Source organism: Muntiacus reevesi, chromosome 2, assembly GCF_963930625.1.
Source record: "Muntiacus reevesi chromosome 2, mMunRee1.1, whole genome shotgun sequence".
In the NCBI taxonomy this organism is placed as follows: domain Eukaryota; kingdom Metazoa; phylum Chordata; class Mammalia; order Artiodactyla; family Cervidae; genus Muntiacus; species Muntiacus reevesi.
This window is the reverse complement of record NC_089250.1, coordinates 246,641,868-246,656,093: the sequence shown is the minus strand read 5'-3', so window position 1 is coordinate 246,656,093 and position 14,226 is coordinate 246,641,868. Positions and strand designations below refer to the sequence as shown.

General features: G+C 52.9%; 1 protein-coding gene across 5 annotated transcripts in view; it reads right to left on the bottom strand.

The window, feature by feature from the left end:
- BEAN1 (brain expressed associated with NEDD4 1) overlaps positions 1–11,509 on the bottom strand; it is a 38,321-nt gene extending 26,812 nt beyond the window's left edge. For 2 of the 5 annotated variants that reach the window (XM_065925455.1, XM_065925458.1), the window contains exons 1-4: positions 11,385–11,509; positions 5,778–6,096; positions 5,510–5,686; positions 2,839–2,945 (exon numbers count right to left, since the gene is read on the bottom strand). In XM_065925455.1, coding sequence (XP_065781527.1) covers positions 2,839–2,863 — 25 coding nt within the window. In that variant the 5' untranslated portion in view covers positions 2,864–2,945; positions 5,510–5,686; positions 5,778–6,096; positions 11,385–11,509. Of the gene's footprint in view, positions 1–2,838; positions 2,946–5,509; positions 5,687–5,777; positions 6,097–10,310; positions 10,428–11,384 lie in introns of all 5 variants that reach the window. The other 3 variants (XM_065925457.1, XM_065925460.1, XM_065925456.1) reach the window with 2 other exon arrangements.
- Positions 11,510–14,226: the final 2,717 nt, after the last annotated feature.

Sequence of the window (14,226 nt, the reverse complement as noted above, 5' to 3'; positions counted from 1 at the left end):
TCAGGAGAGAGATCTGTTGACCTACTTTGGAGACCCTGGGGTCTCCCTGGGTAGCTGGTAGTGATGCAGGTGTTGGAGGGAAACTGAGGGTCACTTGTAGATTTCTGGCCAGTGGGACTGGGTGGTGGTGATGGTGGTGCCCTAAACCAAGAGAGCAAAATCAAGCAAGCTGGCATGGAGGGGAGGGCAAGGAGTTCAGTGTGGGACAGGCTGTACTTGAGCAGTGGAGGTGGGGCTACCCAGGGGAGATAGGCAGTGGAAGGCAGAAGGAATCAGCTCAGGCAGAAGGAATCAGCTTAGGCAGAAACCGGAGTGGAAGAGAGTCATGGGAACTGCTGGCCTATAGGCTGTAGTTGAAAGAAGAGTGAGGATGAAATGGTCTGGGGAGTACAGGGCAAGAAGGCCAGTGGGGTTAAAGTCCTGGGGGACCTAGCATCCCTGGGCAGGTGTGGGAAGAATGCACCCTCCTCTTGCACCAAAGGAGACCATGAATGGATGATCAGAGCCCAGAGAGCCAGAGGGGCTGGAGGAAAACCCCAGGGTTCAGAGTCCAGAACCCAGTCGAGGAGCCACCAGCAGGGTTGATGGGACCAACAGGGTCAGATGCAGCTGAGAACTGAAAACTCTGGGACGGACTTGGTGACACAGCCACTGATGTCATATGGGGGTGAGGGTGCAGGAGCCAGGTTGAAGCAGATTAGGGGTGCTGAAAGGGAGGACGGCGAGCACTTCTTAGCTCAGAAAAAAGGTAAAGAGTCCGACCGGACACTGAGGAGAAGAGAAGAATCCTGCAGAGAAGAGAAGAGACGGTAGAGGAAGGGGTGGGCCTGGATACCCACATGGGGCTTGGCCTGCCAGTGCCTGGGACCTCCTCCTCTAAGCGGAATCTGAACAGACCCCCAACCCAGAGATGTAAGCAGAGCTGCTCTGGCTGAAGCAGCGGGTGGTGGGGCATCTGGGTTCTGCCCACCTGGTCTCCCCTCACCCTCCAAGGAGCCTCACAGCTGCTCTGAGCTCCTGGAACCCCCTGGCCTCAGATAACCACTTCATTTTAGAGATGAGGATTGGCTGGCCAGAGCCACGGAGAGAGTCTGGTGGCAGAGTCAGGAGCTTCAGCTTCTCCCCCTCCAGGGCCTCATCCATAGTGTCGGACTGCATTTATTCATTCAGCGAACATTTATTGAGTAACTACTACATGCCAGGTGCCGAGCCTGTGCGGGGAGAGGGGGATTCAGAGAAGTGCAGTGACTGCTCCTGACCTGCCCAGGATACCCATGACCACACCCTGGAGTCCTCAAGAGCTGCTCGCACGGAGCCTTGTCCTGGGGTGATGGCCCCTGTTAGTGCAGACGGCAGGCCTCCACAGGGCCTGGCTCAACCCCAGAAGGTTCTGGAAAGTCCTCCACACTCAGCAGCCCAGCCTTCTGCACTGCCAGCTGCTCCTGGGGGTGACAGTACAACCACCCTGACCCTGTGGGGCAGGTGTTCCTGGGCTCTGACCTGCTCCCATGGCAGCCTTCTCACCTGGCCTGAGGTTTTGATAGCTGATCAGCAGACATGGTGGTAACAGTAACAATAATTTACCGAGCTTGTCCTATGTATCAGAAAGCTTATCGCTCCTGATCTACGCCCTCCTTGGTACCCACGGCAGCCAGCAGCCAGGATGCTCTCCCCTACCTCCTGAAAACATTCCCTGCACAATGAACACACTGCCGCCTTACTCCCCCGGCACGCCTGGTGATGGCCGCTCCCAGACAGGATAGGCCAGCTCTCCCTACCTCCACTACAGCAGCCCCCTGACGCTCACAGAGTTGACAGTTGGCAGTCTGACTCTCTGCAGGAGAGGTTCCTCAACCCCAGGATGTAGGACATGGTACAGATTTGAACAGACACTGGTGAGCAGGGTGAGGGAGTTGACAGGTAAACAGGGAACCTCAGCTGGGGGCCCTGATCTCACACAGACTCACAGTCCCAACCTCCCCAGGGAGAAGGGATGGGGAGGTTATGCACGTCCTCCCAAAATGCAGCAGATGATGGTGCCTTGGAGGGGGCTCAGGGGACATCGTGGGAGGAAGCAGGTGGCTGCCGGGGAGAGAGGCAGCTCTGGGGTCAGCGTGGCAGCATGGGTCGTGAAGGCGGGGTTGATGATGAGTAGGGGAGTAAGCCCAGGGCTGCAGCCTCGAGCCCCAGGGTATATCTGATTGAGTCATCATCTAGATGTGTGGGCATCAGGGAGCCATGAGAAGAATGTTATGTGCAAAATCATCTAGTGGCTTCATTAGATGAAAAAATGAATTATTAATAACAAACAAGGGACTGTCTGGTGAGGCTGCTCTCGGAAGGGTTTCCTCAGACACTGAACCCCAAGGAATGTGTTCTGTGAAGCACCCATCTCATGAGACATTCCTTGTTGTCAGCTAAGTTTGGGTAGACCCCTGGGCTTTCTCTTTCCAATGGAGCCTCACAACACAGCATCACCTTAAAGGCTCTGAAGAGTCCAGCAAAACTGACTTGACTTGTGTCACTCAGCATTTCCCACACTCATTTGACTATGGAATTTTAAAAAAAGTAACCTCATTAATATCCCTTGATATTAATCCCTTGAAGAACCCTGACCCACACACTCTGGGAAGTGCTGATATGGAGGCATTGGCAAGGTGAGACATCTCTTGCAGATTGTCAGGGGTCTGCTGTGTTGCCCTCCCCCCATCCATCATATCACATTGAACCCCTATCAGACCCCTGGAACTCTTTGGCCAAACATCCTAGAAACATTCTCTGCACCTGACTCTGCCATGCTGGCCCCAGTCCACGGAAGGAGGTGGGGAGGAGACTTACAGGGGCAGGGGCGTTTGAAGGACATGTAATCCTTGGAGCAGAACAGTGGAGCCAGCCTGCCCACGTGCAGAGCTCTGACTTCTCGCAGGGAAGGGCCCTCCGCTCACCTGCAGAGACACAAACAGGCAGGTGATGGGGGCGCCCACATGGCACCTGCTGACCCTGCAGGCTGGGGCTTGTGTACCCTGGGTTGTCAACCTCTGGGGAGAGGATCGTGACTTTGATAGCATGTGCCTAGTCTGGGGGGGGGGGGGAGTATGAGGGTTCTAGGGCAGAGGTGGCACAAATGTGTGCTGGCATCTCAGTGGTTGGTGGAAGGGGGCGAATATCTCTCCTGGGTTGACCTCTGAGAATCCTGTAACTGTTAGGGCTGAAAAGACCCTAACAGATCAGCTCAATGTCCTCATTTCACAGAAGGGGAAACTGAGATCTGGAGAAAGCGAGAAACTAGTTCAAGGTCCCGCAGCTGGCTCTGGAAGGGTATTCATAAATGCCTAGCTCAAGCCTTATTATTATCATCATTATCATCAAACCGTTTTAAGAGAAAGATGCTTTTTTCATTCTCATTTTATAAATAAGGCAATTGAGGTTCAGAGAGGTTATGAAACTTTCCAGGGTCACACAACTTCTAATTACAGGCTGGGACTGGAACCCAAGTTTGTGTGACTCCAAAGCGCACACTGTCAGCCAGCACACTTCCTTAGAAGGTACCTACTAGATTAAATTACCAATTCAGAAATAAAGAGCTAGAGAATACAATTGTCTCTTTACCAATACCCCCCCCCCCCACACACACACCCCTATGTGAATATCCAGGTGTCAAGATGTCTGTGCAGTAAAGGACTGCCACATCACTCTAGTACCTGTTTGCAATGGAGGAAACATTTTCAGAAAGTAATTCATCCTCTCATGCTGCTGGAGATCTGAGCTGATTCAGTCTCTCCTGGTAGGTCCCCAAGTGATAGGAGGCCATGGGAATATTAGGGAGTTAGAGTTCTTATTTCCTAGGGAGTGTGGTCACTCGACTTGGGAGAAACCAAACCGTGCCTTTGGATGGATGTGGAGCCCAGCAGGCACTTGCAGGGGAAGCTGCTGGCTGAAAGCCAACGGGCAGAGCGCCTGGCCCCTCTACATCCCAGGGGGAGTAGGCTTCCCTGATCCCGGGGATGATATCATTGTGGACAGAGCTTTTCCGTAAGAGGCAGTTCCAAAGGTTCCCACTCTTGTCTTCTCCAGGGATCCTTTTTATTATATATATGTATATATCCTCTAAATGGGCCCCATGTTTTGATGGAGCCAATTGGTTAAACTATACTAAGAATTCATTTTTTTACTTAATAAACAAACACCTGTCTTTAGAGAGCCCAAGCTCAGAAATCCAGTTCCTGAGTGCTAATATTGACTCTCCCACTTCCTGGCAATGTAGCTTTGGGCAAAGCACTCCACCTCTCAACTTCAGTGTCTTCCTGGGAAAAGCAGAGTAAGAACACTTTACCTGCCATGAGGACTGGGGTTATGTACAGACAGTCCCTGGCATGAGGTATGTGGCTGCAAAATGTTCATTCTGCTGCCTGAGGCGGGTGGGAGGGAGGGGCCATCACTGCTGCTGACCTCGGAATCCCTCTCCAGGTGACTTCTTCCAGCTCAGCCTGTCCTGGTGTGAACCCTATGCTGGCCTGAGACCCACTCCCAGTCCCCATAGAAACCCAAGTCAAGAGTTCTGATGGGGGAAGTGAAAGTAGAACTGGCCTCTAGAACTGGTGTGGCAGGCTGCTTGGGGAACTGTGATTTCACACCAGAAAATTCACAAAGCATCTCAGGGCCTGGGATCTGTGCTTTCTAAAAATACATGTGTGTACTTGTGTCTGTGTTCGTTTCTGCGGGTGTGCACTGTGGCTGTGTGTGAGATGGGAGGAGGATACAGTGCTCTGACAGGTCATCTCTTGTACCACTTCCAGAGAGGCAGAATGGATCAGGTCATCTGCTGAAATGTCTTTGGTAGCTCCCAGTACCCTCAGGAAAATGCCCAAGCCTCTGCCCCAGCCTCCACAGGTCCAGCCTCTGTTTCCCTTTCTAGTGAACTAGCGTAGAGTAGGCAGTTAGTAAATGCACAATGAATGTATACATTCTATATGGCTACCCTGGTGGCATCTGATGCCACAAAGGGTGCTGACCACCCCCATGCTTCAAGGAATTGTCCCCAAGGTGACATGTCTATCAGAGGTCCCCTGTACCCCCTCTTTCCTCTCACTGGGCATTGTGACTATGAGATTAAGACTGGGGTTTTCGCAGGGCATGGGGAGGTGGGAGATGACCTCCCAGGGCAGGGGCATTACATATGGTTTTCCATGGTCAGTTTGGGTGGGTGGTGGAAATTGTGTAAGTTCCCAGGGGGCTAGAAGATTGGCAAGGGGCTGGCAGGTTTTGCCACCGGTCAAGTAGACATTTCTGTAAATGAAGATAATCTGGGCACTCCAGCTTTCAGGGTGGCTCATGTTCACCAGGCACCTCCATGTGCCAGTTAATATCACCGAAATTACTGCAACAGGTCTCCTGAAGTAGGTAACATTTTCATACTGCAAATAAGAAAACTCATACGCTCGTGACATAACCCACCCAAAGTCACAGAGAAGAGATGGAGAGAGAGAAATGCAGAGAGGGACCTTGTTACCTCGCGGTTACTGCCAGGGACACCCCACACCACAGATCTGACACCCAGGTCACGTCTTCCCTCGCGCCCGTCTCACTCAGCGCCCAGCATCTGAGTCGAGGCGCGTCCCTGCCTGTGACTCATCTCCGACTGGATTGCGGGCAGGCGGGCGGCCGGCAGACTGCAGTTTTCCAGGTTCTGAAGTGGCAGAATGGTGGGCGGTAAGTCCACGTCACTCCCACTTCTCTTCGCGTCCCTGCTCCCAGAATCCCTCCGCTCCGTGGCTCACCGTGACACTCCGATCTCGATCAGGGAGCTTGTGGTTAAGGGGACCGGCTCCGTCTCCCCGGCAGAAGCAGCCGGGTAACTGCGCGAGACGGGATGGTTCGCGCATGCGCAGCAGAGGCAGCCATACTGGAGGGTTGCGCTTCGCCAGGGTCCGTGGTGAACTGGGCAGGGCCACACAGTGGCTGGCCTGGGGGATGGGCCACGTCTGCGATGCGTGCTCAAACCACTGGATCTCAAAACAAACCGCCATTTTCCACAGAAAGGAGTCTCAGAAATGAGGGGGGCTGGTCTTGAAGTGTGAGACCCAGCTGATGGTCCCTCTAATGGAGAAAAAAATTCCATGGCAAATGCAGATAGATGTCATTACAGGTAATACCTCAGAGATAACTGTGGTTTGGTGGTCCGCGAGATTCCAGATCACCACAGTAAAGCGAGTCATTCAGTTTTTTTGGTGTCCCAGTGCATATCAAAATTAGGTTTACATTATCCTGCAGTCTATGAAGTTTGCAGTAGCCGTTTGTGTAAAAAACACTGTACATACCTTACTTTAAAAATGCGTTTTGCTAAACAGTGGTAACCATCCTTTGAGCCTTCAGCAAGTGGTAATCTTACTGTGTTGTGTGCTCAGTTACTCAGTGGTGTCTGACTGTTTGCAACAGGGATTGTAGCTCGCCAGGTTCCTTTGCCTATGGAATCTTCCAGGCAAGAATACTGGAGTGGGTTGCCATTTCCTCCTCCAGGGCATCTTCCCCACCCAGAGATCGAATCCATGTCCCTTGTGTCTCCTGTGTTGGCCGGCAGATTCTTTACCACTGTGCCACCTGGGTAGCCCCTTATTGCAATAGCAACATCAAAAATCACTGATCACAGGTCACTATAGCAAATATAACAAGAAAAAAATTTTGAAATGTGAGAATTACCAAAATGTGACACAAGAGACATGAAGTGAGCAAATGCCGTTGGAAAAATGGCGCTGATAGACTTGCTTGGTTCAAGACTGTCCCAAACCTTCAGTTGGTAAAAATAAGCAATATCTGTGAAGTGCCATAAAACAAGGTGTGCCTGTAAACATTTGTCATGTGATCAAATGAAGACACAGATGAACTCAGGAGTGGAGGAGAAAAAGAGTGAGAGGATGATAACAGAGAGGCTGGCAGAGTACACATAGATTTGCAAGCAGTAACTTGGTACTGATTTTAGAAGAGAGATCCAGGATGTTTGGCAGCCCTGGCAGCAAAGAGGCCTTCTGCCCCCATGCAACATCTGGCCACATGTGTGCTATCCTGGGTTGGTCAGGAAATGCCTGGAGCTTACAGGGTCTCCATGTTGCCTTAGTTTACCTGGAGTAGCGCTTTGTTGGATCAGCTGCCTTCCCCACTGCCACCAGCGCCCAACCTCTAAGAATGGATTCACTAACTACATAAACCAGTCCATTTGCAAACCAGCAAGTAGGTCATGACCAAGGATGTAGAGAAGACTCATTCAAGGCCTAGACAACACTAGTAAGGATATAGAAAAACATTATTACAGCAGCGACCCCAGTGTCCAATAACAGAGGACAGGCTGAGAAAATTTTGGCATATGCTTATAATGGAATATTATATAGCCATGGAGTCATGCTTTAAAGAAATTTTAATAAAGACTTTCACTTTAATGTCAATGGTGAGGGGATGTCACCAAGTAAGCTGGTTATATAACTCTGCTGACAACATGATCCCTTATTTTCTAAGGGAAAAAATGAGAGAAAATATTCACACACAGAAAAAGATGAAAAGGAAATAGACTGAAGTATCCAGTCATGTGGGTATCCATACTCTGGACAGTGGTGGGATTGAGGAGGCTTGTTGTGTTCTTTTGTTTTTTACAAATGATTTTCTGTAACAAAGAGTAAGTGAATAAATCAGTGATAGTTAACTCATTGGAAATTTTAAATGCTAATTTAATTGCCTTTGAGCATGCCATTTGTTGTTGCAAAGATTAAAAAAAATTAACTTGTCTTTCAACTTACTGATAAGGAGCTTTATTAACATGTTAGGAAAGTAATCTCAAACTGGTTTTAACCTTCATCACATTTTCCCTGGCACTTGAGCAGGTCCTACTTGCCAGATTTTTGAGGGAAGTTTCTGCCATGAACCTTAAGGTTTTATTTTAGGCAAGCTATACATTTGGCAAAAATAATAACAATAATAGACCTTATGTTTGTAAAACACTTTATAATTTGCAGAGCATATGAAGTGCTGGTGGTTGTTTTTGTCTCTGGGGATATGAGAGTAAGCAAAATGGTTAAAAGTCCCTGCCTTTGGGGAGTTTACATTATATGGATGAGGGCAGACAATAAACAGATGAATAAGATATGTAAATGTTGGGGGTGATAGGGCTATGGAGAAAAATGGAGATGAAGGATAGGGAATAAATGGGGGCAGCTGTTCTTTTAAATCAGTTTGATACAGTTTGAATATAAAAACATGAAGGTGTCTCAAAAAATTGCCCATGGGCAATTAACACAGATGTCCAATGATTGGAGATACCCAGGGAGGAAACATTCCAGTAACTAATTACATATTATCTAAAATACAGTGTGCTAATTATCAATTTTACAAACTTATAAAATTATGATGAGTCATAGTGATGTTTTAAGTTTCCTATACCTAGCAAAGTTAGTCCTTAACCTTTCTAAGCCTCAGTGTTCTCATCTATGAAATAGGGACAATTATAGTACCTAGATCAGAGGGCTGTTGTCAGAATCCAAAGGGAAAATACTTATGGTTGGGAAACAGCATGTGTTCAATGCATGTTCTTAATGCAGACATAGCAAGGCCATTACAAGGGGTCTAGAGTATTTGTTGCCATTTTCAAGAGGAAATGGAGGCTCTGAAGGGTGACTCTCCTGCCTAGAATCACATGCCATAAACCCAGGTAGTCCAGCTCCAAGAACCTGTGCTCTCAGACACAATTCTCCTTTGTGCCAAGGGGCTTCAGAAGCCCTCCTGGTTTTCAGGAAGCTTCAGGAGGGTGAAAGCCCTCTCCCTTTAGGAGGCTGAGAGCCAACTGCCACCTTTCCACACCTTGTGCTCTGAGCACTTCCAGGGCACAGGCTTCAGGGAACAGGCATCTGAATGTGTCTAACTAATGATTCCCCAAGACTGGAGGAGGTGCCTGTATCCCCATCACGTTGACGCCTGGCTGTGCTCCAAATACTGTGTGGACTAGGAGACACAAACCTCCTAATTAGTTTCTGATTAACTCCTTTGGGAAGAAGAGGTGAGAGTTATGGAAGATGCAAGGGTGTGACACCCTGGTGGGTGAATGGGGGAGGGGAGTAGGCTGTAGAGGAAGAAGAGGACAGAGGGGGTTTCTGTGTAGTAAGAGCTTCGAGGAGGCAGCCCATTATGTGTGTCCCTCCAGGCAACATGTGGACAGACTGCCCCCCAACATTCCCTTCTGTTCTGGCAGCTGGGGCGCAGGTGAGTAGGACTAAAACAGGTGTCCATAAGTGGTGGAATTTGTTTTCTTCCCAACACCTGGAGCACCTTCAACCCTCCATGCCACCCCAGGGATTCCAGCATCCTCCCCTAGCTCCTGGGCCTCCCGGGTTCTGCCCTGGGTCTGAAGTGTCTGCTGCACAGACTGGGCAGATCTCTTCCTGGAGACCTTCCAGCTCTGAACTTCTAACCTCTCAAAGTCATTCATGGGCCCCGCTTCTTCCCCAAGGCTCATCACTTCTGGTGCCTCGTGGCTCAGTCGCCTGGATGAACATACCACAGTCCACACAGCCTCAGGGTTGGGACCCCCTCCGACTTCCCGCTGTCTCCTTGCCCTAGCTGCTCCCTCTGCTGCTCTTCACTGCCTGTCTGAACTGTCACCACTGGAACATCCAAGCCACCTGACTGTCTGATTGCGCCTCAGGGAAAGCAGCCTTCCCTAGGCCCAGACCCAGGAGTGGAGGGAAGTGTGAATTCCCTCGCACAGAGTGTGAGAAGGACGTGGGGAGCCCTCTGCCTGGGGAACAGACCTCAATCTAGGGCCAAAGAAAGAGTGGGTTAGATAGTCTTTCTCAACTGGGATGGAGATGATAGGTAGGGGGAGGCCAGTGCCCGCTGGGAAGCAGAGCATCCAGGGAGGAGGGAACAGTGAGAAAGGGCTGGCCCTAAGGAGAGGGTTAGGGGACTCAAGACTTCCTCGGAGCGGGGTTGAGAAGGGGTGGTGTCCCTACCACCTCAGAGGATCTTGCTCTGCCTTAGCATCCACTGGTGCTAGACACTTCACAGAATGTCACCTGTGGTCAGCCTGAATTGACAGCTAGCTGTTTGCCAACCAAACACATGCTAGCCCTGTGTGTGCTAGCCCTGCGCCCGTTCCCAGGCATCGCCTCATTTATTCCCTCCAATCCACCCACCTTCCCCATGTTTCAGATAGGGAAACTGAGGCTCAGAGAGGTTAAGTATCTTGCCTAATGCCACATAGCTAGAAAGTCAGCCAAGTCCACCCTCTGGTTTGGAAGCCCTTGATCACGTTGCTCACAACAGAATCCTACCTACATGTCAGCAGAGCAACTGAGGCACAAAGAGGTGAAGCCACTTGTTCCAGTAGAGCAGTCAGGATGTTTGTGGAGAGTCAGGAGGGGCTTGCTCAAAGGCAGGCGCCTGTGGGACTGTGTGAAATCAAGACCAAGGACCAAGCTCCTGGAGCCCTCGCGGCTGACACCTGTCACTCGTGCCCTCCTCTTCCCAGCCTGGGCCTGGCTCTCCCCGCCGGCACGGCGCGTGGGATCATCAGGAGGGCAACCCTGGATCCTCGGCGAGCCAGCCTCAGGACCGCCTGGCCGACGGGGGAGGGGAAGGGCTGTGCGAGTCCGCCGTGGAGCGGGTGGGCCCTAACCAACTTCCGAGGGCGCGCGGGGAGGGGCGGCTATGCCGCTTGGCGCTGCGCAGCCGGCCAGAGCAGCCGCCTCGGACTCAGCCTCACTTACCGCGCCAGGGAAAGTCTGACCCAGAGCTGGAGAAGGTGCAGTGTGGACACCTCCTCTCCCACCGATGGTACTGAGATAGACCAGCGCGGCAGGCAGGCACTGAAGCGGGGGCATGGCCCTGGTGACCCGCCCGTTGGAGGGTCAAACTTCCCTGCTGGAGGGTCGCGGGTGGGTTCTAGCTTCAAACTCTTCAAGCCCGGAGCCCCTTTCCTCTTCCACCCCAGCCATAATTGCGTCCTGGTTCCCCCTTCTTGGGTAGGTTGTTTAGGGGTCCGGGAAACCAAGAGCGCGGGGTCGTGGAGACTGTTTTTTTGCCCCCTACATAGGGTGGATGTTGGTGTGGGACTCCAGTCAGGCAAGAATCGGGGAGTGCTCTCCATCCCGGGGCCTGATGGCATGTTCAGGGGCAGCCACGGTCCGCGCGGGTCCCGGTGGCCCGCCCGGGGGCGCGGGGGTCGGGGCAGGGATCCGCGGGAGAGCGGGGATCCCGTTCGAAGCGCGCTGCGGTTCCTCCCCGGGACAGCGTTGAGCGCCCCCGGGGTGTGTGCGTGCGCTGGGGCCGCCGCAGAGCGCGGGGGAGGGGGCCGGGACGCCCTCCCCGCCCCTCCCCAGCGCCGCCCCCGGCCCCACGCCCCTTACTCGGCTTGGCTGCCTCGCTCCGCTCCGTGCGCCGCACTGCCGGCTCCAGCTTCGGCTCCAGCTCGGGTTCCCGCTCTGGCTCAACTCCCGCTCGCGTTCCGGTTCCCGCTCGGATGCCGCTGCGCTCGGGCTCGGGCGTCGCGGGGGGCGCGCCTTTCCGCCACGGCCTGCCTGGCGTGCAGGGGCGGGGCGGGGCGGGGCCCGGCCGAGCCGACCCGGGGCCCGCGATCCCCGGCCGAGGCGGCGGCGGCAGTGGCTTCCCGGTGCCGGCCCTGCCCTGCCGCAGCCCCGCCCGGCCCTCCGCCGGCCCCGCGCAGCCACCCACGCCACGGCCGCCCGCTCCCGCCGCCCTGCGCCGCGACTCCGGGGCCTCAGCAGCGCCGGGCCGCCGCCCGGGTCATTCCTGAGCTGGGGGAAGCGGCGGAGGGGGAGGGCCGAGCCGCGCCCCTCTGCGCACTGCCAGCCCGACACCCACACAGCGGCAGGCGGGGCGCATGGCCAGGAGGCCGAGAGAAGCTGGGAGGCCAGCGCGCCAGCCAGACGTGTGAGGACAGACGGACAGACCTGTGTAGAGTGTGACATACAGACAGGCGGGAGCAGAGGCGCGGACATACAAACCTGCAGAAGAGAGCAGATAACCACTATGAGCAGGGAAGGGCGTCCAGACGGGTTTCCAGAGGCCAGCCTGGGCCCCGGGGAAGGGGAGCCCTGTCATGGCCACCGGGCGAAGCAGACAAGCCTGGCAGGTCCTCCTGCTCCCGATTGCCCGCCGGTGATTCTTGGGTGTTCCGGAGTGTCAGCTAGGCCGGACTGAAGCGTTCCTCTCCTGAGCAACCAGCTTGCTTGTTTCCTGTTCCCCTCGCCCAACCCTGTGCCCTCTCACCCCGCCATACCCAAACCTTGGGCATAGAGCTTGACCCTGACCCTGGAGCCTGCCTCAGGGAGGGGCTCCTGGCCTTCCTGCCCTGTCCCAACTCTGGTTAGGGGCCGTGGACCAGCCCCGTTTCCCAGACCTCCCTTTCTTTATTACAATAGATCTCCTGATAATTGCACCCCTGTAGTCTGGGTGCTTCTCAGTTATTTGTGGAATCATTTAATCTCCTCTGCTTAGCTGGGAGGGCTTCCCAGGTGGCTCAGTGGGTAAAGAACCTGCCTGCAGTGCAGGAGATGCAGGAGATGCGGGTTCGATTCTTGGGTCAGGAAGATCCCCTGGAGGAGGGCATGGCAACCCACGCCAGTATTCTTGCCTGCAGAATCCCATGGACAGAAAAGCCTGGTGTGCTACAGTCCGTGGGGTTGCAAAGTGTTGGACATGGCGGAAGTGACTGAGCACTCCCACAGTTAACTGGGAGTCTCAGGAGGGAGAGACCCTTGGGGTCCTGCCCAGAGCATGCACTCTAAATCTGATGAATTAATTGATGAAATACTTTATTGACAGTTCTCCTAACCCCCATTTCCTTGATGGTCATGTTACCAAAAATGAAACATGAGGATAAGGAGCTGCAGATGTCGATGATAAAATGTGGGGAAGGAGAGGAGCCAGAGGGATGGGGTGGAGGAGAGGCCAGGCAGCCATTGGCACTGAGTGGAGGGTAGGGGCAGAGCAGGCTCTGGTTGAGAAAACAAACCTCCCTCCACCCCAGCTCTGCCAGTCACCATATCTTGGGCTTCCCTGGGTGGTGGCAGGGGGACCTGCATGGTCTAGAGCCTTGGTGACTGAGGCTCTTCCCAGCTCCCTTTGCTAACTGTTTATTCCGGGCTCTGACTCCTGCACTGTCTACCCTGTCACCCTAGACTGAAGGAGATGGAGGGACCCAGGCTGGAGGATTCCACCTCCATCCAGAACTGTTGGGGGCGGGGAAGAATATAGGGAAACATCTCCCAGTCCTAAGAAATGGAACCTGAGAGGTTCAACCTCATGCATTTGTTTTATGGATGAACAATTAAAGGACTAGGGAAAGGAGGGGACAGACCAGCTAGGGTTGGTGGTTCTAGGGCTGCCAGGCCAGGGCTCTGCCCCCTGCACCACCCTGCTAAAGGTGACCTTGACCTTCTTGAGCAGACACCTGCTGATCCATGCAGGATGGATATTCTGGTTGTTGAGTGGTTTTACCTTTAATTTGTCCCCTTTGGCGAGACTGTGCTGCTGCTAAGTTGCTTCAGTCGTGTCCGACTCTGTGTGACCCCATAGATGGCAGCCCACCAGGCTCCTCTGTCCCTGGGATTCTCCAGGCAAGAATACTGGAGTGGGTTGCCATTTCCTTCTCCCATTGGTAAGATTGTGTGTATGTGTATTTTGTGGGGCCCTTGTGGAAGGCCCTAGCTGAAAAAGAGTTCATCCCCTCCCACCCCGTTTGAACGTTGCTGAGCTGACAGATCTGACTTGTTCTTTGCACTGGAACACAGAATGGTTTCCACTGGGCATGTGGTGTTGGGGTTTAGCTTCAGGTTTCTGTTGATCTGCCTATCCACACACATGTTCATGTAGGACACTTGGGAAACTTGAAAAAGTGAAAAAAGAACACAAATACTGATCACTATTAATGTTGAGGTTTCTTTTTCTTCCTTTTAAATCTCACGACTCTACAAGTGTCCTTAATGGAGTGAGCTTGCTCACCCTTTTCTCCTACATCACAGTTTTCATGGCTGCCTAGCGCTGTGTCAGATGGCTTTACTGTATTTTATTGGGTTGTCCAAAAGGTGCACTTGGGTTCTCCTATAAGATGTTATGGAAATACCATCCAGTATTTAATCAGTTCTCTACTGCTGGGTGTTCAGTTTTAAGATTTTCACACTTCCAGACAACACCACAGTGAACATCCTTGTGGGTAAGTTTGTGCAT